General features: G+C 43.0%; 1 protein-coding gene across 3 annotated transcripts; it reads right to left on the bottom strand.

Annotated features, from left to right (window-relative positions):
• Positions 1–978: 978 nt before the first annotated feature.
• On the bottom strand, positions 979–24771 carry atm (ATM serine/threonine kinase). Of its 3 annotated transcripts, none has more exons than XM_041047320.1 (63): positions 24635–24771; positions 24290–24416; positions 24057–24175; positions 23673–23815; positions 23270–23434; positions 22935–23100; positions 22567–22805; positions 22081–22250; positions 21821–21999; positions 21339–21710; positions 20982–21185; positions 20683–20784; positions 20265–20499; positions 20043–20174; positions 19743–19868; positions 19572–19661; positions 19256–19442; positions 18693–18889; positions 18525–18604; positions 18246–18401; positions 18047–18122; positions 17484–17626; positions 17263–17371; positions 16989–17159; positions 16562–16737; positions 15428–15671; positions 15145–15260; positions 14832–14958; positions 14518–14717; positions 14241–14412; positions 13628–13786; positions 13209–13341; positions 13007–13102; positions 12706–12877; positions 12452–12593; positions 12196–12372; positions 11785–11962; positions 11024–11129; positions 10679–10837; positions 10257–10365; positions 9899–9987; positions 9636–9738; positions 9253–9401; positions 9023–9127; positions 8796–8915; positions 8467–8701; positions 8167–8337; positions 7861–7980; positions 6854–7071; positions 6529–6736; positions 6244–6369; positions 5850–5990; positions 5076–5214; positions 4861–4943; positions 4429–4569; positions 3517–3633; positions 3260–3409; positions 2993–3158; positions 2589–2675; positions 2185–2299; positions 1659–1722; positions 1393–1535; positions 979–1166 (listed from the first exon to the last, which is right to left on the bottom strand). In XM_041047320.1, the coding sequence occupies exons 2-63, from the start codon at positions 24359–24361 to the stop codon at positions 986–988; spliced, it is 9270 nt and encodes a 3089-aa protein (XP_040903254.1). In that variant the 5' UTR covers positions 24362–24416; positions 24635–24771; the 3' UTR covers positions 979–985. The 3 variants fall into 3 exon arrangements, with proteins under 3 accessions (XP_040903254.1, XP_040903255.1, XP_040903253.1); XM_041047321.1 differs by having other exon boundaries at positions 24691–24763; XM_041047319.1 differs by having other exon boundaries at positions 24290–24413; positions 24635–24738.
• Positions 24772–24815: the final 44 nt, after the last annotated feature.

Here is a 24815-nt window from a genome sequence, read left to right as displayed (position 1 = left end):
GACTGAACTGTCAGTGTGGTGAGTGAGCACTGTTATAATGAGCATGCAATGGAAAGGTACTGGACTACATCATGTATACACAGGCAAACACATTAAGCTTCAATACTTGAGTTAATGAGTGACAGGAAATGCAGAGGTCATGCTTGTATCTGTGAATACATTTGTAATAAATTACTTACCAGGCAAAGAACAACTCTGCTATAAAACCAAGAGACAAATTTAACAGAAAACATGAAGAGAATGGCTCAGTAATACCCAGTAGAACGAAGGTGCTGTTGAATAATTTAAAACTGTACACTTGAAACATAATATTCATTAATTTAATACTAATAGAACTGAAAGCTAACAATGTGCTAACAAACAGCTGAACCAGAACTAAACCCTGCTCGGTGAAGGAATTCAATGGTATTTTATGTGCAGTTTATTTAGAGGCAGATGATACATTCATAAGGCATGTTTTCATGTGAAAGAGTTTGAAAACAATCTTTTCATACATCAATCAGTCAGTCAGTCAGAAAATAATCACATCCAAGTGGGTAAAATACAGAGTCTGACCTTTACAGTGAAAAAAAATCAGGATACCTCAACTTATTTAAATTCCTCCAGGATTTTTCAATTCACGGACAGCAACATTGTCCAGCAACATTGTCCAATGGAGTTTGTCCACAGACAAACTCCATTGTTTTTGCATTTTTTTTTCTTTGTGTGTGTGTGTGTGTGTGTGTGTGTGTGTGTGTGTGTGTGTGTGTGTGTGTGTGTGTGTGTGTGTGTGTGTGTGTGTGTGTGTGTGTGTGTGTGTGTGTGTGTGTGTGTGTGTGTGTGTGTGTGTGTGGTGGTGGGGGGGGGGTTGTCACTCCATTTTGAAAATGGAGTGACATACAGGAGTTTAAACAACAACTGGCTCTATTTATCGTACAGAAGAGGAAAAATAAAGTGTGTGTTCCCTTTGTTGGCTGAAGCAGGAAGTGTGTATTTTCTCTCAGGCCTACACCCAGGCCTGCCAGCCTGGAAAGAGTCTGCTGAGGTTTTTGGGGTCCATGGCTTGTTGGATGAGAAGGTTTACCTGACCCCCTACGCTGAGCACCGTGCCCTCCTCCACCCCCTTCAGTTTCTCCTGTAGCCGCAGCAGCACCCGCTCGGCCACCTTGTTGAAGCTCTGACTGTCGCTGCAAGAGAAAGGGCAAACATACATGAAACAGCTCTTACTTTGAAATTAAAGAATTAAAAACCTACTTAACAGCTTCATTTCTGACAAAGGAGCCAGTTTACTTGCATATTAACATTTTGTAATAACATATGATCAGTGGAAAGTGACATCAGTTTGATTTTCCATTCATATCTAGTCCTGTAGAGGATTAAAACCAAACACACACACATCCTCTGTGAAATCACCTGGATTTACGGTGGTTGTCTAAGTCATCTCCCCCCATGGTGGAGCTCAGCGTTGCATTGAGCTCCTGCTGCTCATCGTGCTGCAGGTAGAAGGCCTTCAGAGGGCTCATGGTCCAGTCAAACAAAGGGTCGTACAGCAGCACCTGTTTCGCACACGAACCAGCATACAAACATACAGAAACCCACAAAGGCAACGCTTCACTTAAGGTTGTGTTTTTGTGTGTGTGTCCGTGTGTGTGCGTGCGTATGTGTGCGTACGGTCACACCTCTACAATAGTCAGCAGAGCTTCTTCAGAGTTCCTCATCACCTCCATGGTCTTCTCACAACATCTGATCAGAGAAAACAGGTGAAGTTCAGCCCATTAAACAAAAACAAAACAAGGATAATACTTTCTAAATGCTGCAGCTCTTCTGTTTTGTTTTTTTTGTTTTTTTTTTATAATGTACTTGAAGGCACCACAAAACAAAAACGTTGGGAAAAAAACAAACAAAAAAAAAAAAAAAGCATGTTGATTTTCACTCTGTAGTGACATGAACTTGAAATAGAAATAGTGACTCACCAGAAGGTAGAAAAATCAATCTTACTATGTAAAGTACGTTTTGGAAAATAGGTGTAATGTTAGGAGTAAGTATGTACTAATGCGGTTTACAAGATCTGTGGTCAGTTTTCATTACAGATTAACCTTACCAAAAATGACAACTAAGGAACACTCTGTGAAATCATTCTCAGGTTTGATTTGCCATTAGTCTTGGTTTATCACAATCATGACCTCCTCCCTGACTCCTCCTCACCTCCTGAAAACCCCCTCCACTCCAGTGATGCCCATCCCGTCCACGATGTCTCTGGAGAGTCTGAAGGGGACAGTCTCTGGTGTGGGGAGGATCTTCCCCTGCTCAAAGGCCACACCTGAGGGTTGAAAGCATTGAAGAGGAAGCAGAAAGAGGGATATGTTAGGATGCACGTCATATCATGTATTCACTATATCTATATCTTTGGATTTAGAGAGGTGAAGAGTCAATGTCTGATTTATTTCACGAACTGTTTAATCGAATTATGCAAAGCTCCACCAGCCTGTATTCATGTTGCTCATTAACAGATAAAACATGCTTATTACACTCAGCTTCATCTTTTTCAAACCGAGGAGAGATTTTTTTCTGTGTTTATATAAATTATAACTAATGAGAATAAAATTTACCTAAGTCAATGTGCACCAGTTCAGCGGTCTGCTCATCAATCAGGATGTTCTGGATGTGTCTGTCGCCCAGACCTACGATGTATCCAACTGTGGGGCACAAGAGAGAAAAGCGGGTGAGTAATTCAATGACTGCAACAGAAATATTTTGAGTTTCAACAGAAGAAGTCTGTTCGTCCATGATGTCAAGCCACCATGATAGAAATGACTAATAATGGGCTGATTCTCCAAACTGTAACTTAAAGCCATTTTAAAATCTTAAAAAAAATTCCTATTGTGAACTTTTCCTGAAATTAGTGGAAATGGCCTGGTACACAATGTCAATACACAACTCTGAGACACAATGATGAGCATTTGTGTGTGTATTTGAACAATACAGTCTGTTACTGGGGGTGAATGTGGTGTACCTATAGAGGAGGTGGCCACGCTGCGGGTGTATGCCAGCCGCTTCTCCATCCACACCGCTGGATCCAGGAATCGTTCCATGCAGAAATACCTGAAGACCGGCCTGAAGTTCTTGCACACCTCAGTGTAGGCCTGGAGCTTCTCATCAAATGCAAGCCTCTGAGCCTCCTACGATGACAGAGGATTAACACAGCAGGTTTTTAGTTTATTCTGACAATGAAGGATCTGCGGATCACCCGTGGGTTTTTTTTTTAGAAACAGAGCAGTACCATCATCTTCTTGCGGCAGGATAAGTTGGTCCAGTCCCGGGGTCGGAAGCGTTTGTGGGCTCCTTTATTGGGATCTACCAGAAACTCCCCGATGGGAACAGTACCTGAGCACCACTCTAACACGCCGCTACGCTGCGAGAACGGCACCACCTAACAATAAAGTATAAGTGCCATTTAATATTAACACTGAAATTTTAATGTGCAGAAGAGCCACATGAAAAATAAAGGTTTACAGGCGAGTAAATAACATGTGTGACCTTGTATCGTCTGATGTTGAGCTTCCTCTTGCGAGTGTCGGTGTTGCGCTGCAGCAGCATGGAGCACATGCTGAAGACCTGCTGCATCACCGCATCCTGTCGGAGGTCGTCCTGACCCTGTTCATGACACAGGGGGCAAGAGACACTGAGAAGATATTTCTGAGCCTCAGAATTTTACAAATGTTACAAGGGATTCATAATTGTTTTTTTAGGCATTTTTTTTTTTTTTACCAAAACAAAAATTATTCTATTCTAACGATTCTTCTTTTGCTTCCCTTTATTTTTAATATAGTTTATATAAAACTGTTGTGTGTCTGTTTTATTTGTTTGTTACTTTTTTGTTTTTCATCAATCCATCAAGCAAAAAAAAACAAAAAAAAAAAACAACAACAACAACTGAAGAAACCAAAAAAAGATATAAAAGTTATTTCACCATGACTCTGCTAAGTGCACTAAGTGGTGAATTATTAGCCTTTAAGTGTCTGTCAAGAATTCCCGCAAAAACAAACATGACCTCACACACGTACACACACACACACACACGTACACACACACACGTACACACACACACGTACACACACACACGTACACACACACACACACATACTAAGCATGTTTGCAATCCAACAAACTTTGAATTGGTCCTGGTACAAAAACAGGTTTAATTATTACCAACATTCAAACTGAAATGAAAAAAAGAACTGATGTTAAAAGGCAGCAGGTTCCCATCAGGGCTGGTCAGACTTCAATCACACTCGACAGCGACCTCAGCTTCAAAGAAAGGTGCTTTGTGTAGTCAAGCACATGCACGACAGAAAGAAAATGTCTTTGCACATGTTTGCAACATACACATGCTTCTCAAACTTTAAGACACACATAAGATCAGACATAAACACAGACACACACGCGTACCTTCACCAGTTGTCTCCTGCTTTTGCCATCGGAGCCGACGCAGTCGATGATCTTGGGCAGGTTGACTCCTCCGGCCAGGTGATACTGGGGCACAAAGGACCTGACGGTCACCAGGTTGTCATAGCAACCAGTTGGATCCACCTGTTAACACAATAAAACAACTTTGTTATCATGAAACACAACTTGTTACAGCTATTGTCCTGCTCATGTGGTGTCGTTAGTGGAGCTGTTGTGCTGTCACACATGTGGGACAGTAAGGTAATTATTGATCACTGAGCCAATCAAAATCAGTCTTCTGTTTCAGTTGAGTAAATAACTCCTAATCTACTATCGTGCACAGAAAAGAGCTTTCTGGAGCTACGCCTCGTTGCCCTCATCACAACAAAGACTGTTAGATATACTGAGAGATGATGTATTCCATATTTTTTTTACCTTGATCTCCATAGTCGGGATGGCAACCTCATCCAGGTCTTTGATTTGCATAATGGGCTGATCAGCAGGGATGGGAATAGCCTCTATAATGAAACAAGGACATAAAAAAAGTTTTACGTCCATTTTCACATCAGTAACGTGATTATTGTTCATGAAGCTTCTCAGGATTTTTGCACGGAAAACAGTACGTAATACACTGTGCTCTGACTACTTACTCTTCTCAGTCTTGTGTTTGCTGGCGTCCATATAAGCCAGAGTGATGTAGGCATCGCACAGACGCTCGATCCCTCGGATCATCTCGCCTCTCTTTTTCCTGATTGCACTAATAATCTTTCGAGCGACGTCTGAACGCTCCTGCACGAGAAAAACTTCACTTGTAAAAACAAACCTGGTGTTGTTTAAACAGCTCTGCTGTAGAATAACACTAATGGATATAAAAACATTTTGAATAACATTATTTTATCCGGGAAACAGCTTTAAATTGTGCCTTAAGGAGGGAACTGTTCATTTTGAAACTGTCACAGGTAATAAGATTATAATGCTGCTCTTATATTCCAGGATCCAGTGATGAAATATCCTTTAAAACCAGAGTTTGCAATTGCAGCTTTGTGCAAACATAACACATTATAGGACCTGCCAGCCTGTGGAGGAGGAGCTCTACAGTCTGCAAAATCACACCGGGTCAACCTATTTTAGACTGTGCCAACGTTTTAAATAAAATCCAGAAAAAAATTCCATTGACAAATAACAAATCTATGCTGTCTTTGTTAAATATGTACAGTAATTCAGCTAATTCATACTCAAGTAGATGTGGAAAACAAGGGTACCCTTACTGTGATATTTGTATTACTACATCATGAATATGTCTAAGATTCAATCTTCACATGAAACAGATAATCGTGTACTAATATGAAATCTCTGATCAGTAGTATTTATCATAAATGTCAGTTAAAAAAAAGTTGTTAAGCATTATTTAAAGAAAGTCCCACCAGGTCAAAGGGTGACGGCTGCCTCGGAGCGCTCTTAGACAGCCGGGTCCGACAGAAGTTCTCGTCTTTGTTGGCGTTCACCAGAGCGAAGATAATGAAGAGCGTGTGGTGGGGGTGCTGGAGAGATGCTCTGCAGATCAGCTATGAGGAGAAAAAAAAATGAAGCAGCAATAGTAATATTTTTAAATGCTGCACTTTTAACCTTTATCTGTATCAAGCAATTGTCTTGGATTTGCGACAATTTCAGATTTTTGAGATATGAAGCCCCGTACATCACACATGGTTGGACTTCTGGTTTTGAAAGTATGAGAGAGTCATCAAGGACAGTCCGCTGTAGCTGACTGACTTGCAGAAAAGTGATATACTTCTCTTATGTACAAATGTGTTGCATTACATCATTGAGGACATCATGGAAGCCTGTATCCTCAGCGATAACAGCTGCCATCTTGGTTCCCATGCGTGCAGCCAGCTGATACATGAGTGGCAGAAACTTATAGGAGGGAATCTGCTTCACCCCTCTCTGAAACACAGAAAAACAAAAACAGGAGCAGGCTCCTTTAGAAGATAGTTCATTCCAAATTATTCTAAGGAAACTGTGTGTTTGTGTGTGTGCGCCTTAAACTTTGGACATAAAATAATAGTATGGCCAAATATGAGACTTTCAGCTGTTTGCACTGACCTTCATCATGTCATTTACAGCCTTAACATCAGCATTCTCCAGCCAGAGTGAAGCCAGGCGGAACACCCAGGTGTCGTGCTCCTCACCCTGCTCCAGACACTGGATGTAATTCTCCACTGCCTTACAGAGGAAGCGCTGTCTGTCTGAGCGCAAATTGGACAGGGCCTTCTCATCCAGCTCCAGCTCCCTTTGCACCTTTATGGTGTACCTGCAAAGTCAGAGTGATGAGTCAGGAGAGCGGATGATTTTCCCTCAATACATTTTATTTTAGAAACTGTGATTTAAAAGTGAAAAACTCATTAACAGACATGAATGGCATGCAGACCTGTTGGAGGTCACTTTACGCTCCTTCATCAAGTCCACTTCCTCTTTGGCCTTCTCCAGCAGCGCCTGCTTGTTCTCAAACTCAGAGGAGTTCATGTATTTGTCGATGCTCTGGTACTGAGCATCAGAGAAGCGGGCCAGAGACAGGAAGGCCTCAGTCCGCTGACTCTGCAGCCTGGAGTCCTGCACTCCTGATTCCCCCTCAATCACCTCCACTGCCTGAGGGGAACAGCACAGGAGAGACTTTTCCAGACGACAGCTCCTCTCACAATAGGAAGCTTAAGTCAAAATAATGTTGACAATGAAGCAACGGCAGAGAAAACCAAAATATATTGAGACAGATGAGAGAAGGGAACTGGTGTACTTCAGCACAAACATGAGCACAGCACCAAGAAGCATCACTACAAGACAGTATGATCTCATTTTACCAAGTTGGGGGACGAAGTGTGAGACACACACACACACACACACAGTATGAATAATTTAATCCTGTCCATATAAATCTGCTGTGGCCCTGGGACATAAACTGTAAACTTGCAGAAGTTTTAGGCATAGTCCTAATTTATATGGAGTATATAAATTATTCATGTGTGTATGTGAGTGCGGGCGGCCGGACACTGCCTGGCTGATGGATAATAACTCTTTCTAATCTTAGACGCAGGCCTGTTCGATGTGCATGAAGCATCACGTTTGCTTTTACAGGCTTTTACAGTAGTTCAGTAAATTACTCTTTATTGTAGCTGTGTGGTTTTATTGTTTTTTTTTTTGTTGTTTTTTTTTTTAACTGTAACAAAACATTTTTCTTAAATCTGTGCAACTATATTTAAGATACTTGGTCCAATTTATTTAATTCTTTTAACAAGTTTAGCAGGAACTTTAGACACCTCTATTGGCAGGAAAGGGGTTATATTAGGTTGTCTTCCTGAGCAGATATCCGCTGAAATAAGATAAGACTTTTAATAAAGTGCTCCTGGCCAGATAGTCAGGATACCATAAATGTCCTCTTACCCTTTCCAGGTACTGCTCCAGTATGACTCCAGGACTTTCCAAGCAGGTCTCAGCTAGCCAGTTACCACACAGCCTGAGGCACTCTGTGTAGACTGGAGCCAGAGCTGGATTTAAATCCACCTAATCAACATATCGCAAAACAAAGAAAGTAGGACACCCCTCGCTTGTTGGGTAATGTGTGAAAAAAGTTTCACTGAACTGCATTATAACATTTAGGGACACACATATTTCAAAGTAAGGTTTTTGATACAATAAAGACACCAAATAATCATGCATCTGTTTGAGTCTGTGTGTTTTTTGACTCACCTTTCCCTCTAGGTTGTGTATCATCTGTCTCAGCAGGCCTAGAGCCAGACCCTGCTCTCCCTTTGCCCAGAATACCTGGGCCTCCTCCAGCTGCCATGATGACACAGGTGATGATGCCCAGGACCCTCCGCCAACGTGCTGCTTCATCTGGAAGACGGCCCGCCCTGCCCACTGGACAGGAATCACAACACTGTGAGCAGTTTGTATTGAACCATTTTTACCACATTTGCCTGTGACATAAAAGTAAACGCAGCCTTAAATCTGATCAAACACACATACATTCAAACACTCTGATGCTACCTGTGTATTTCCAGCCTTGCGAGCCAGCTGGCAGAGCTCCATGAGGTGGTCGGTGAGCACAGAGCTGAGGTACTGGGAGCTGTCGGAGTCTCCCACCCTGGACATCAGGGTGTGCTGGGCCACAGAGCGGACGGCCAGAATGGGCTCCACCAAAGCAAAGTCACTGTCAGAGAGCAGTTGGGAGTGCTGCCGCCACTGGCTGCAAATATCCCTCAGGGTCACATCCGAGAAGGGTCTGATATAAACAGTAAATAAAACATAAACATGAACTAGGTCTAATGAATCCCAAACACTGGTCCTTGTGTTACTGACTGTGCTGCTGTCGTCACCTAGAGAAGAGCTGTTGAACACTCTCCAGCTCCCTGATGCTCTGCAGGTTCCTGAGAGCCGGATACAGAGAAGACACGGCCTCCAGGCTGCCTCTGCAAAGCTCCTCCACCTCTGCACCCCTGTGGAAAAACACAAGCACATAGATGGCTGAGTGATTTTGCCAATGGGGAGCTGAATTAGGGAGTTAAAACTTGACATTTCAAGAGTGTCTAAATGTGTATCATACCTGGCCTGTTTCAGCGTTTCATCAAATAACGAGAAATCCCTGTCCCTCAGTGCTTGCAGGGAGCAAAACACTGATTCATGGAAGCCAGGTGTGGATTTCTCACTCCTGATACAACAAAATATATTTGAAGAAAAAAAAAAAGTATTAAGTGAGAGACTGCCACCAACTGTCTGATTTGTGTAATAAATGCTGCCCTCTCAGTTGTGTGGGTCTACACCCATTTCCTTCACCTCTCTGATAGTTCACAGTCCCACTCGGTGTTCCTCCAAGCGGCCTGGAAGCGGAGCTCTATAAGCTCAGCCCCCCACTCCACACCTTCACTCTCCAGACCCCTCATGTAGGTGGTGAGGATGCTGTTCAGACCAAAGTTCTGCAGGCCCTGTTGGTCCAATGGGGAGAGAATTTCTACATTAACATTACAGCATGCAGAGGTAATTTTATTTGCCATTTATTTTTTTATATCTCCCTTAGGAGATCATAAAATTGTATTTGAGTAAACAGGGCAAATCAACAGCATCATGCTGCTCTTCCTCATAATGTCTGTACTTATTTATTCAGAAGACACGTGTATTTCCACTAAACATTTTATTTGATACAGCTTTCATTATCTTACCTCCACAATTCCCACTTGGCGAGTGACCTCGGGCAGAGCAGAGTGAAGGTCGTATGAGGTCAGGGCCTTCCCCCACATAGCTTCATGCTCGTAGGTTCGAATCCTATAGTTTGATTTAACAAAACAAAGTCTGTTCTTTTGGCTGCACTACATGTGACTGGCTATTCTGTGAAACAGCAACAGTTAGCAGAGCTAGCTTTCCAAAAAAAAAAAGAATAACATCAAGGTGAAGGTCTGATTATCAGCTTATTGCTTATTATGACCTGGTCAGTGGAGAGGTCATCGTCTCCCCTTCACAGCCATACAGGCTATCAGGTTCTCCGATGCTTCGATATACCTCAATTAGAAGCTCCTACAAACAGGAAGCAGAACAAATGAGTGGAAATGATTGTATTATACATGACATAACGGCTTTGCACTGAACTCCATACTATTTTATAGTTGTTTACATTGTTGCATGTTTAGCTTTGGTAAATCATCAATTTGTCCTGATACGGTCAACACACACTGGGAAATAATCAAATTGGTACATGTCGAGTGGAAATTTGAATAAATTATTGCTTTGTACTGTTAACTGAGAAAACAAAATTTATGCAAAAACATCTGACATGAAGAACTAACCTGCAGACTGATGTTGGTGTCTTCCATACTTTTCTCTGTCAGGCTGGAGACGGTGAAGTTCTGGCTGTGCTCTTCGAAACTGATCTTATATGTCGCTCTGGACTTGGTTCTGCAGATATAAAAACATGGATAAAAAAAAAAAAATTTGGAATGATTTGGAAAAAATTATCAAAATGTAAGAATAATTAAAAGGTGATCTAGATCAGAAGATTCACATATTATTGTGACTATTACTCAAACGAAATTTTTAATTAAATGGAAACAAAAATACATTTAATTGTTTATGACAAGTACAGATTTAATATTTAATGTGAAAAACGACAAAAATTAAATTAAAATAATAGCATGTTAATGTTATTAATCCAACGTGTGACTCTATAATTAGAATCCCATGCAGAAAAGCCTTTAAACTCCTCCCATACTTGCGGCTTTCCTCCATGTTCGCTTTGATCTTATCGACGTAGATCTCAGTGTACAGCAGAGCGGTGAAGTGAGCCGCACAGGACTGAGCAGCTTTGGCTACCTCCAGGTAGTTCAGCTCCAGCCAGAAGTTTGAGTTACACACCGTGCTAGAGGACTTACTGGAAGAAGGATAAACAGTTTATTTCAGAGACACTTCATACTCAAGCATATCAAGCATCTACAGCAGTACAGTCACAGGACACGTTTGAGCCATTTGAGGCAAATCACAAAGCAAAAGACAGAGACAGAAAATTGCAGAGTCCTTTTTATCTGAAAACATACTGAATTACAATAACATTACAAACCTATCAGACACCAGTGGTCTCTGCTGGTGTCTCAAATAGTCAATAACTGCCAGCATGGTACGCAGGGAGGTCTTGTCATACAAGCCCCCGCTGGCTGTGTCTGACTCTGCAAAGAATAATAAATGTTTCTCACAAACAGAAAAACATACAAAGGAATGCAATGTTTCATTTCATCAGTAAATAGATAATAATCAATCATAAATAACTGATAAATTGGAGCCGAAGAGATAGATCATCCCTGTTTCATCACTGTTGATGAGGGATTTGCACAGAAAGAAAAAGTATGCATCGATACAGGTGATAAATAGAGAAAAAATTTTATTACATATGAAATAAAGAGCCTAAATAATCCTGATAAATGTTCAGGTAAATGATAAATAAGACAAGGTCATAATTTATTAGGCTGAGTCACTGCCTGTGGAGATAAAACAACTCATGGAGTAAAATGTGACAATGATTGAAGACCAGTAAACATTCTGGGAAAATGACCAATCGCTGAGATCACTGGACTGCAGTGAAAGAAATTATGATGATGAGTCACAATTCTGTGTAATGTTGTGCGTCATGTAATAATGAATCACAGACTCTAAACTGGTCAGTGACAGACTGAACTACAGTATAAAAAAAAATACTCCTTGCTTGCCAGCAGCATGTGTGTCAAGATAAACTCCACCCTCATGACACTAAGCAGGAATAAACAGGTGAAGACGACACAAATTTACTGTTGTTATTATCAGTCAGACTCATAGTTTCAAACTAACCAGAGTCAGAGTTGAGAGGTGTGGCAGAGCGACTGGAGGCCTGAGCACTTCTGGAACAGAAACTGAAGAAGTCCTGAATCCGAGATGACAGCAACTCCCTCCACGAACCATCGGAGTCATCCAGAAGGATGGAGTGGATAATGAGGGGCAGCAACCTCTGACAGCAGTCCACCTTCACCTAGGGACAGACGGAAACAATAAGGTGCAGTTAGATCTTTACTCGATGATGGATTCAAACTGAACTGATTGAGACACACTATGTGGTACAATATGGACTACAAATGAAACAAAAAGCTCTAAACCACATGTAAAAAAGGAAACCCAATCCATGATGCACATACTTTAAGCACATGGCTCCACACACATTGTTTTGCAGGGTAAAAGTTATTTAGGTAACTTCCACAAACTCACCATACACAGTGGTCGTGACAGTAGTAAAGCCTCACTCTTGACTCCCCCACTGTCCAGCAGGGCAGTGCACAGAGTCTTCAGCCAGGCCTTGTGGCCGCCCGCCTGAGGAATCCAAAACTCCCGACTCTCCAGCTTCTCCCTGGCCTCCAAACTCTCCTCTGCGCTCACAGCAGCCGCCTAATAACAGTCAGAAGTAACTCAGACATTACAAGTGAATACAGACACACATGTTGACACAAACACATCCCTAACCCACCTTGATCTTGGCCTTTCTAAAGGGATTAAGGTAGGCCAGCATGGGGTCTCTGTTGTCTTTGTGTTGCTCCCAGAAGTGGACTCCAGACTGAGTGGCAAGGATGTTCTTCACACACTGAGCTGCTGCTCGCCTCACCTCCATACTGACACACAATCACAGCACAGAGCACAGTAAATATCAACACAAACCACTCACTCTGACCCTAGTCGTGCACCACAAACTTTTTAATTACTGGAGTTTAGGATTCACCGTACCGCTGGTGAGTGAGTGAGTCATTCATGCAGTTAAGAATGATGTAAAGACACTGTGACTCAGAAGAGGTGAAGAGAGAGACAGCCTTTTCATAGAGGGGGTCTCTGCCATGGAGCAGGGCGATGGTGGAGAAATCTACCGGACCCAGTTCTCCCAGACAGCTCCCTGCTGCCTCTGCAGGAAAAAAAAGATTCGTGTTTGTACTTGTAAAACCTTTTTAAAGACTGAAACTAATAAAACTGTATAAAACTGTCCAGACATGGCAGAGAACTCCATTGCTGTAGAAATTATTTGATTTAATACCTAGTATGTCGGCTCCTCCGGGGTGGTTGGCTGCTAGTTTACAGAGCTGCAGCAGACTGAGAATTAGCTTCACCAGCACACTGTCACTGGGGTCAGCTACAAGGGGGACAAAGACAGACAGTGTTTTGCAGAAGCTCATTAGACATTTCAGATAGTGAAAATGTTTATGCATAGACCATTTTCTTCTTGTCTAGCATCATACCATGGCACTCTCTGAGCAGCTCTTTGATCTGTCCCTTGTTGTCGTGCAGCTGTCTGGTCAGCTCCTTCAGTCCCTCCAGTCTGGTCAGAGGTAAGGAGTCACAAGACGTCACTGACAGGAAATGAACTATCTCCTGTAGAGAGGGAACATGGAAGAATCCGGTCAGCAATGAAATCTAAGACTGTTCATTTTCAGTGATAACCAGGACATTTCTATCCCTCGGTATGCTAAGGAATCAGGGCGGCAAACCACAAATGAGTGTGTTCAGCTCAGTTTACTTACAGGATCTTTATATTGAACTTCTTGTAATTAAGCACCGACATCATGTGTATAATATACAATGACGTAAAATAGATAATATACTAAATAGCAGTGACACATGTTGTGTATGGCTTTGAGTGTGCATCGGCTGCTGTTACCTGTTGCAGCGTAAAGGTCCCTGAGTTATATTTGAGCCTGTGCTGTACAGATCGCAGTTCTCTGAATTCAGGGAGGTCAGGGAAAGGCTCCAACCTGCTGATGGCTCCTTTTAACTTCTGCTGGTTCTCCATCACGAGAAACTGCAACAGACTGAGCACCTAGAGGTTCAGAGAGGTAAAAATTAAAATCTGTGACTCAGAAACGCTAAAAAGAAGGCAGCAATTGCTCAGAAACAAAATTAATGAAAATGTCTAGGACTTTCTAGTGGTTGGTTTAAATGTGATTTTTTTTGTGCACATTTCTGCAGATACTAAAAAACTAAAAAGTTTCTAAAATGACTGCAAATCGAGACAAAAGTTTATTCATGAACCCATCTTAAACTTGTGGCTGAACAAGTGGATGCTTTAGTCCAGTACATAACATCATACTTTAGCGGTCTCTAGTGGCAATTTTGGGAAATGTATGTTTATGTGCATGCTTAATATTTGTTGCATTTCATTCTAATATCCATAGATTGTGTATAATATGCATTTTTATGCACTCCATGCTGCACTGAATAAACAAGCTTGGATGAAAAGCAGCAAAATCTTGAATAGACTGCGTGTCACTTACCTGCTCTGAGATGGCCGGGCGGCCGGTCACCTGAGCCGTGAGAGTCCCGACGATGACCTGCAGGTGGCAATCTAGGGCATCATCACAGAACTGCAGAGCTGCCCGACACACAGAAGTCAACAGGTCGAGGCACAGGGAGAGGCTTCGGGTAGAAACCTCATCAGACTGAACTCTGTGGACAAACAAACTAATTCAGCTTTGTCAAGGAAGATATGATGTGTATGTATGTGACCGTGTGTGTGTGTGTATCATTTCACCTGTGTGTATGTGAACCCACCTGCTGTTGATATGGTGTATGAGTGTGTAGATGACGTCTCTGAGGACGAAGGCCCAGGCTCCTCCCAGACCGTCCTTCACCTCTCTGAGCAGCAGGCTGACAAACAGGTGATACATGAGCAGGATACGATGACGTTCATAACCGTTGGTTGTCTCTGCTGCTCTTTCACACACCGCCAGCAGGATCCTTTGGATAGAAATCTACAGCACAAAAACAGTTATATGGTTAACAATTACACAGATAACATAGTTACATAATGTAATGCAACAGCAAAAAATGAGACCAAGAAAAGCCACATGAACGCGAAACCTTACCGGAGTTTTGGACAAAATGGCTACCAGTGACTTGTGGTTGGCACTGTGACACTTGCTGAGGTAGTCCAGAGTAGCTTTAATGACATAGGAACTGAAATATGGTGGGTTTGGTGCAGGGTCCAGTTCCCTGAGGGGCATCAAACAATTACTTATAATCACACATTTCATTTTTCTTTGAAATTTAGACTGACAAAGAAACTAATAACAGTGTTGTTAATAACAGTGTTGTCATCACAATGATAAAATGAATGAGTGAATTAAATGAAGTGATATAAGAAAAAAAAAAAACAGAATAAATCTTAACTACCATTACCCTATAAAGCGTTGGAGATCTCCTGTATCTCTTTCAGCTCCACCTCCTTCATACAGAGTCATGAGCAGCTCCACCACAATGTCCGCCAGGTTACTGTGGATCAGGCTGTCAATTTGCTGTAGACACATTCCCAAACATGAGGAGAGACATGCAGTGCAGTCAATTTTCTATTCAGTTCCTCTATCTTTAGTCATATGTGGACAACTGTGCAAAAGGCCCACAACAACTGTCAGAGTGCTTTAGATTGGTGTCCTCTATGTCCACATTCGGTCCTCAAAATTACCTGTTTGCCCAGACAGTTTGCATCTTTGAGCAGGTTGTACACTTTGTGGGCCTTCTCCCTCTGCTGTGTGGCCTGAGAATCCTGGCCCGACAGAGCAAAGTACGGCAGGATGTTGACCATGATCTTGGGGAAGCAGTCGGCCAACAGCTCTTTCCAGTCCTTCTCCAGATACCTGCCGATAGACTTCACCTGCTCAAAGTCGTCCAGGAAGACCAAGTGGGGGATCAATACCTGGTAGGAAGAACTGCAAGTGGGACACAGGACAACAGGGATGTTAGAAACATTTATATTACACTGCTCAAAAAAATTAAAGGAACACTTTTTAATCAGAGCATAGCATCAAGTCAGTTAAACTTCTGGGCTATTGATCTGGTCAGATAAGTAGCAGAGGGGGTTGTTAATCAGTTTCAGCTGCTTTGGTGTTAATGAAATTAACAACAGGTGCACTAACGGGGCAACAATGAGACAACCCCCAAAACAGGAATGGGTTTACAGCTGGAGGCCATTGACATTTCTCTCTCTCCTCATCTTTTCGGACTGTTTTTCACTAGCTTTGCATTAGGCCAGGGTCAGTGTCACTACTGGTAGCAGGAGGCGATACCTGGACCCTACAGAGGTTGCACAGGCAGTCCAACTCCTCCAGGATGGCACATCAACACCTGCCATTGCCACAAAGTTTGCTGTGTCTCCCAGCACACTCTCAAAAGCACTGAGGAGATTCCAGGCACCTCAGACTGTCCAAGAGCTCAGTGATGCTCTGGTCCAGATCTGGGAGGAAACACCCCGGGACACCATCTGTCATCTCATTAGGAGCGTGCCTGTCGCATCATTTCCATCAATAATGTGGTATCCTTTTGTTCCTAACACATTACCCAGTCCACATCAATATAGACATCTGGCATGACTTATTTTCCCATTGAGATCTGCTGTATTTTTGAAGTGTTCCCTTAATTTTTTGAGCAGTGTAGATAGTACGGGGAAAAAGCGGCATTTGACTGTACAGAAAACATTTGTTTGTTTTGTGTCATTTCCATTACAGTGAGAGGACAGCAGATTAAATAGTGGCTACAAAACAACACCACAGATTGGAGCAGTGACATCAAACAAAAGGAAAAGACAAGTTTACTTCCTCACTTATAGAAATCTTTGACTGCGTCATGGTCGAGGAGGGTGTAGGGAAAGGAGCCGAGAGTGTAACGATCATCAGACTGTCTCTGTGCGAGCCACTCTGCCAGTAAGTAGTACAAGTGAGAATTAACAAATGTTTTTACACTCCTGTAGCCCAGCGCTCTGGATACACTGCACAACATCTGTCAAGAAAAGGAGGAAAAAAAAAACAGTTAATCTCTCTCAGGTCTGTCTGTAGATTATTGTTTTAAAGGAAAAAGGGAGACCTATTGATGTGTGTTTAGGTTTTACAGTGACTCATATAATTAAAGTAAAATTCCTGAATAGATAATATTTTCATAATTTCACAGTCATGTCTGAATAAGATATTTAAAACTGTGTTGAGCATTTCGACCTTTCATGTCCACAACACACAGTTCTCTGAAGTTGTTACCTTTTTAATGAGCTGTTCCTCGATATTGTTCTCCTTGTAGGACTGGAAGAGGGCAAACAGAGACTGTTTTTCACACACCGGGCTACAACGCAGCACCACAGACAAACTCTTCAACAGGGTGGCCTTGCGGTTGAATGCCTCGTCCTGCTGGTCCTGGGAGGAGCTGCTTCTCTGTGTATGATCATGGAGAAAACATCAGGTAAGTCCAACAGATGCAGAAAATGAACAAATAATAAACTCTGTCCTGATTTGTGGCAACAGTGAATGAACTTACTGGGAGCTTCATTCCCTCCTGAGCCTTCAAGTAAACATTTTCAAAAGCAGCCTGCTGGTGTTTAAGTGGCAGCATCTTCCTTTTATCTGAACTCATCTCCAGAAACAGCCTGGACACAAAAGAGAATAATGGTGACAATCAGATCTATGATCCACTTAATGAGTCTAATATAGTTTTCCATTTTGATTTTTGTGATAATTGAGCTCCTAGCTAAAGCGTACCTCTCCAGTGACATGGCTACCAGCATGCGGACCTGGTGGTGGGCATCTGCGAGGTGAGACGGAAGGACACCGGACACTGGACGCTCCTCCTCTCTGTCACGCTCTCTGATGCTTAGGACTGCCCACTTACAGCACGGGTCAGCCTGGCAGAGGGGAGAGATGTCAAAGATATGGTCTAACAGAATAACAATGCAACTGAAAAAATTGGTGCCTATATTTTTTATGTGGCACCCAGGAAAACAGTTTTCACTTTCCAGCCTCAGTAGTAGGTAATCAATCAGAGGATATTTTTGGAGGTAAAATAATAAAATCAGCTGGGAATCTTTGGACCAGCAAGCCACCGTCACAGTCAATACCACTTTGCTTCCACCATCAAACATGATATTATTTGGATCCCTCAAAGTTTGATAAAATCCTCATACAATGTCTGGCTTAGTTCATTTAATCAGAGTAAGACTCAAAAGATACAAATCTAACATTTCACTGTTGAGCAGAAAAATTTTGAAACAATACTCAATGTATTCCCGGTAACTGAAAGCACCTCAGTCTCTGTGAGAGCTTACCTCCAGCAAGGCAACCAGACATTGCACTAAAGCAGCTCGCACAGCTGCTATGCATTTTCCTGTTTGGCTCAGGTAACTAGAAAAACAAAAAAATGAATGAGCAAGAGTAAAAAACGGATAATCATAAAAAGGATAGACAGATATTAATAGATATTCATGCAGAACCACTATGTTCACGGTATGAAAATATGCTACCAACCAGAATCCAGACACCACTTGTAGCAGGGAGCCCTGAACGTGTCTCATCTCCTCAGGCATGTGGTGGGTTTTCCCCAGGCTCCTGATGGAGGGTAACAAACCCAGCAGCACAGCAGCACAGATCTCTTGGTCCTGACGGTACAAGTTACACAGGTCCCTGTAAACACAAAGCACAACACAACAGCACAAACAGGTTACGCTGCTGAGTGCAACATGGATATTATTAACAACTCCTCTATCGCTAATAAAATATACTTGTGTAGCAGAAATGCTTTTTTACGCCAGAGGACGGAGCAGCGAATCAAATTCCTCCGGAGAGAGAGAGTCCGCAGCAGGAAGCTTCTTCAACAGGACGAGATACTGCAAGAGAACCAAATGTTAGTGTTCAGCAGCTGAAGAAAAACTATTTTCACTGACACCACGACTCTCCACACCAGCTGCTACTCACCAGGTTGAGGTGCAGGGCTTTGCTGAAGTCAATCTGCTGCTCCAACAGCAGCAGCAGCCTGCGCCGCACATCCTGCGGTTTGAAAAGCAGACCACGGACGTGCTGCACAGAGCCGCACTCGCAGAGGAACTCCAAGATCGCGAGGAGCGCCAGGTCCTGCTGGGCCAGATGATCCTCTGCTAACAGGCTTTTTGCCCCTGAGGGAGGACAGAACCATGATTCATCTTCCTGTGATCCACTGATAGGATGATCAACAACTGAGATGGTGTTGGTGACCCTCATATAATGAATGGTATCCAAAAATGCAGGTATGGAAAAAAGAAGCCCCCGCTCTTTGGCTCTGATGGCCAGAGAACAGCAAAACCCTTTTTTTGCTGTAAGTTGCTGAAGTTGACAAAATGGATCCAGAAACTTAAGATACATGACCAGCAGCTGTTTTAACACTACTGATGCGTTTTAGGAAATCGTCTGATTCGTGTGGTAATTAAGTTTCTTAAAATTACACTCGATTTTTCAAATTCCAAGAAAGGCGCCAATTTAGACAGCAGGAGATCCCTTCTTACCTGGCCCACAGGGAGCATCAGTGCTGTCTCCCTTCTGTCTGTGGGTGCCATTGGTGCTGCTGTGGGACTCTTCGCCATCCTCAAACAGGTCAATATCGTCCCCTTGTTGAGTCCTGCTCACATCCCAGTCATCATCCACGTGATCGTCTTCATCCACAAAACTGACTCTCTTAGAAACACTACTTTGCTGTGGAGACAGGGAGGCGAGGTTAATTCAGTGAACTGGCTCTGTTCTTGAAAATAAAGTTTTCACATTCTTCTTCTCATGAAATAAACATCTTGAATCTCTCAATTTTACTGCATATCTGTCACTTACCAACTGTTTGCAAATCTCTGCCAGTTCACTAAGGAGAGTGGCCGGCAGTGTCATAATGAACAGACTGCAGGACATGGAACAAACATCATCCTGCAGAAGAGAGGACAAAGGATTTAATCTCCAAGAAAGACTCTTGGATGTGTGAGAGAGGATGAGTTTTTTTTTTTTCACCTTGTTTTTTCTGCTGGCTGCCTGTGTGCAGAGCTTCATGACAGACCTTAGTGTGGTCATGGTTCCCTCCTCTGTCATCTTTACTTTCACACTAGAAACAAATCCACCAAAGTCCTGGGCCAGGGCCTAGAGACAGAAACATCAACCACCAAGAACCTTACATTTAAAGTTTTTATTTCATTTCAGCTCTTAGAGTATGGGCACAAAGCACCAGGTAAACTACTTATGTAGACTATTTTAAGAAGAATGACTAATGTAAATTCACATTTTATACATTTAGATGACTCTGAACATACATACCTTTGCCTTAGTGAGGAGTCGTGAGTGGCAGGCCTCCTCTTCAGTCAGAACTCCAGTGGAGACGTAACCTGCTAGAACACCAGTCAGCAGACTGAAACAACGCACCAGACACTCTGCAGGTGTGGACTGAGACTGTGGAGAGGAAATCCGAATAAGTACCACAGTTTGTCAGAGTGAAAACTACACAGACACATAAACACACGAGTATGAACCTCCACTCACATCAGGAGAGAAGCAGTTGAGTAGGTTGTCAGCCACACAGAGCAGGGACTGCTCCAACTTGTTCCTGAAGCCGGGGACAGCAGTGAACTGGCCGTCAGCTGATGACATCTTCACTGACTCTTCGGTCGCTCGGACCTCTGACGGCAGCGTGTTGAAGGTGAACTGTAAATACAGCCTCTCAATCTCTTCCAGGTTGTCTTTGGCATCAGATGACATTTGTTCTTGAAAAAAGGCACTTTAAAAAGAGAAGACTGAATTATTTATATTCCAAGATTTCATAGCATTAAAGTACAGAGAAGAGTTGCATGAATTTAAATAAAAAAATACAACTAGCTGTGTATCAATAATGATACCAAAATAATAATAATTTAAAAAAAAACACTGATACATGAATTCTGCTAAAAGGGGAGTGTCTCACCTCTCAGTCCTGTCAGCATCCAGCAGGTACTTCAGGCCAGCTCTGGTGTCTTTCAAGGTCAGGGAGACCAGAATATTCGCTATTAGATTGTAGGGGAAGTCTCTGCACACAAGATCATAAGAAAACACCCATTTATATTATAGACCTTTCTCGTAAAATCAAAATAAACAAAGAGAACATTAAATACTTTTACCATATTATACCAATGTGTAATTTGAGCTTATTATTGTGAGACAGTGTCAAGATATTACATGTCAGACAAATCTGCCGTTAACATGGAAAAGCAAAGCGGTGACAACCTGCAGATGATGGGATGAGGTCTGGAGCTTTCCTCCATCTCATCACTCTGATCACTCATCAGCAGCCAGGCTATGAGGGTCTCCTTCAGGTTTGGAGACCCAGATCCTTCTGTTACCCCTACATGGTCCCAGCTTGAGTTAAGGATGAGACTCTTGGGAACCGGACACTTAAGCAAGGCCTGGGAGAGACAGACAGCAGCGCTTCTGTGGAGAGATAAAAAAATAAATAAAAAAAGGAAATGCTGCTGGGAGCTAAAAGCACACTCTAAGATACACTTGTTTATTATAATGACACATGTTTAGTATTAACAAAAGACTAATTTTAGCGCTGCACAATGGCAAAAGATAAAAACTCACTGGGATAGTTTGCAGGCTGATCCAGAGAAAAGCTTCCAGAACTCTCTGTCCATATTAATAAGTCCACCATGTACAATGGAGGCCAGCAGGTCCAGACTGAAGGCCTCTGTCTGAGGGGAGCTGACCCCTCGTAGTGCCAGGGCCCACACTCGACCCCACAGCCTGCCCAACTCGGCCCTGTGGACCTGGGCCCTCTCTGGGAAGCGTGCCTGGCACCGGGCCAGCTCCCTCAGACAGCGCAGTACATATGGGCCCCTCTCTCCTCTCCGCTGTTCTGCCAGGAGCTGGTACAACACTGACAGCAGTGGGACCAGCTCCTGGCCGGGCACCATGGAAGGGTACTTAGAGGTGAGCACTGCAGTGATCTGCAGCCTGAGAGGAGAAGATGAAGAAGAAGAATATCTTAACATGATCAGGGGAACAACAGTTTATCTTTAAAATGTTCTTTTGTTAATTGTGTTGTGATTTTTTTTTTTTGGTACCATGGTATGACATCAAAGTCACTGTGCTGAGGCTGCAGATGGTCCCGGAGGACCTCCCAGCCCAGTTCGATGCGCCGTCGCTTGCTGGCCGTTCCATGAGTAGGACTGCCCACCTGCGTAGCTCTGAGAGAGGCCTGAGTCACCTCCAAGATGTGTGTGTCGTTATCATCACTGAACAGCTACAAAATGCAGGAAACACAAGTAGATCAATCACACGATGTCGTCAAAATGGGTAATTCTCATACTTACATCTCTTTTACCTGATGACAGATGTCAGCTGTGAGCTCGATGAGATTGTCTTTGACGGCTATGTGTCTCGTCCCTGTGACGTACTTCCCTCTGCTGCCTATATGACTGATTTCTCTCACCAAAGCATCATACAGGTTGTACAGCTGACTCCGCCACCTAGTCCAGTCCTCAGCATGCGCACCTAATACACGAGAGGGGAAACAACAGCTTATTGGTAGTGAAGGACTGTAAATGTGGGTTATCTTTAAATCTTTAAAACCCTCAGTGATGACAATTTTATATATATCAGTTAATAAACTTGCAAGGATTGGTTGAAACAGGTAATCCATCCAAAATATCTTTCTATTTAATTGTTATATTCCTTGAAAGAGGGAAAATCCTGAGTATATGGGGCCATATGTAACCCACAGTTAAGCCTGTCTACCATTCAAGAACAACCAAAGGTGTCACTACAAACACACACTGTTTTAAAGAAAAAGAAAAAGAAATCACTCAACCTGTGTCTGGTGTCTTGGCTCCTTTGGGGTGGTGAACACAAATCTGCAGGTTGAAGAACTCCACAGCCTCCTCTTTGAGAGCAGTACTGGGCCTCATATCCACCCAGACATAGAGTATAGAAGGCAGAAGCTCCTCTCCCAGGTGACACACCCTCATCCTACAGTTCATGGCCGCAGATCTCAAGAATATGTTGAGAGCTGAGACGAGGTGCTCCAAAACAGTCAAATGTTTCTCTTGCCTAACAGGATGATAGGGTTTCGTAAAGGAAAACAACACATGCATAATGTTTTTACTGGTGTTCATTTTATAGTTTTGTGATGAATTTTTGAAGGTAAAGTCAATTTCAAAGGCTGGTGAAAGGTCTCACCTGGCATTAAGCAGCGCTTTGGAGAAGAAGCTGAACAGAGTGTTCTTAAATCCATCGGTTTGCATGCAGCAGCCCTGCACCACCATGTGGATGACTCTGCTCACCAAAACATGGTTGATGGATTTGGATGAAGAATTGAACAAGCCACAGTACAAGTCCAAAAGACCTAGAGATCACAAAAAGCATGTAACTGACATGAAACAGTACTAAGATATCAGGAGGTTATGACGCAATGTAATGTTTTACATCTACTCTGATTGAATTCAACAGGAACAAAATCAGGGTCGATAATCTGACGATAATTTCCCAGAGATTTAGACAAAGAGCCCACTGACTGTGCCACTGCTGTGGAGCGATGTCACACCAGTACTTGCGGACAGAGAGGATGTCCTTTACTAGGAGGCTGCTGTAATCTTCTCCATAAGCTGAACAGCAGTAGGAGTTCTGCAGCACCTCCATCACATGTCTCAGCAGCTCACTGCACTTCAGACGAGGCCCACCTGAAATGAGAGAGAGAGAGAGAGAGAGAGAGAGAGAGAGAGAGAGAGAGAGAGAGAGAGAGAGAGGGAGAACCACTGAACTGATGAGCCAAATGCAGTAATGAAAAATACGATTACAATAGTTCAAAAACATCTCTCACTGTGACATGACATGAACCTTTTTGGCTAAATTCATACTGTGAACGTGTGCGGTAAACTGCAAACTACTACTGGATCTCACTAAAGATAGCGCCCTTACGTTTGTTTGCACAGCGAATGAAGTATTTGATCAAACTGCACATTTCAGCCATCTTCTTCTTCCGCGTGGCCAGCGTTGTCGCTGTGACGGATTTACTCGACTGCATGCTTTCTGTCTCCTTCTGGACATAGCGCTGGAGAAATCTGACATAGGAAAAATGGGTGTGTACAAAACAGAAAAAAAGTGACGTTTCCAGAAGTCAACTAGTATTCATCAACAAAAGTGAAACTGAATTGGTAAGACTGAAACAAAGTACAAAATAATAACACCACAGTTGCAAACTTAAGCAAAATTTACAAGATGTGTGCATATAATCCCACAGAACCATGACATGACTCATACTGCACGAGATAACACTGTAAGCATGTTGTTCCTTCAGGATACCTGAAAACAGCATCCCATGTGAGTTGCTTGGAGGCTTTTGCTTTAGCTCCTGAGGTGCGATCCAACTCCTGCACAGCCTCTGGATTTCGAAGGAGCCGTCTGAAGCGTTCAGCTTCTTTCTGTAGGTATGAAGGACGTACAGGATTTTAACAGGTTAAACTTGGACTGCGGTGAGGCTGAGAAGGGCTGCTACCATTTATCTCATTTCACTATTTACGTGCATGTGTGATTACCTTCCTCTCTGTAGCTTTGTCATTCTCCAGCCCCCTGCAGCACACCAGGAGCTCATGAAGTGCCAGACTCATTGTGCTCAACAGTGGATGAGGGCTGAGGTTTTATCGATGTAGACTCCTGTACCTGCTAAGACAGGATGTTGACAGGAGAGGACATTGTTATTCGTCCACATTGCTGTCTACCTACACTACACTGACTTCACAAAGGCTTCGGCTCTCTTCACCAAAACACATGACAAACTATTTACATGAAACAGTCCGTGTGGCCTTGTGGACGAGCTACTTTAGCAGCACAACATTATCGCGCTTGCTTTGAACTTGATTCACAAACGTCCATTCACTGACCTGAACTGACTTTATTGATTGTAGTGCCGGAGCAGTCACACAGATGTAGATGTTACCTGGGGTGCTACATTTCTGGGGGAACGTGCTGATGTGCCTCCCATGACAACTTTTCCATCTTGACGCGCGTTCACTCCTTAGCACACGCACGCACACGCAGACCACGCAGGAAATTCCCGCCCCA

Source organism: Toxotes jaculatrix, chromosome 9, assembly GCF_017976425.1.
Source record: "Toxotes jaculatrix isolate fToxJac2 chromosome 9, fToxJac2.pri, whole genome shotgun sequence".
Lineage (NCBI taxonomy): Eukaryota > Metazoa > Chordata > Actinopteri > Toxotidae > Toxotes > Toxotes jaculatrix.
This window is presented reverse-complemented; position numbering and strand designations above follow the sequence as displayed.

Excerpts from the sequence above, each read along its gene's own strand:
- atm (XM_041047320.1), bottom strand. The coding sequence starts at position 24,361 with ATGAGTCTGGCACTTCATGAGCTCCTGGTGTGCTGCAGGGGGCTGGAG. Across the intron at positions 13,787-14,240 it reads GCCCGGCCATCTCAGAGCAG|GTGCTCAGTCTGTTGCAGTT; the intron begins GTAAGTGACACG and ends CTGAACCTCTAG. Across the intron at positions 9,128-9,252 it reads GACTGTGAACTATCAGAGAG|GAGTGAGAAATCCACACCTG; the intron begins GTGAAGGAAATG and ends TTGTTGTATCAG.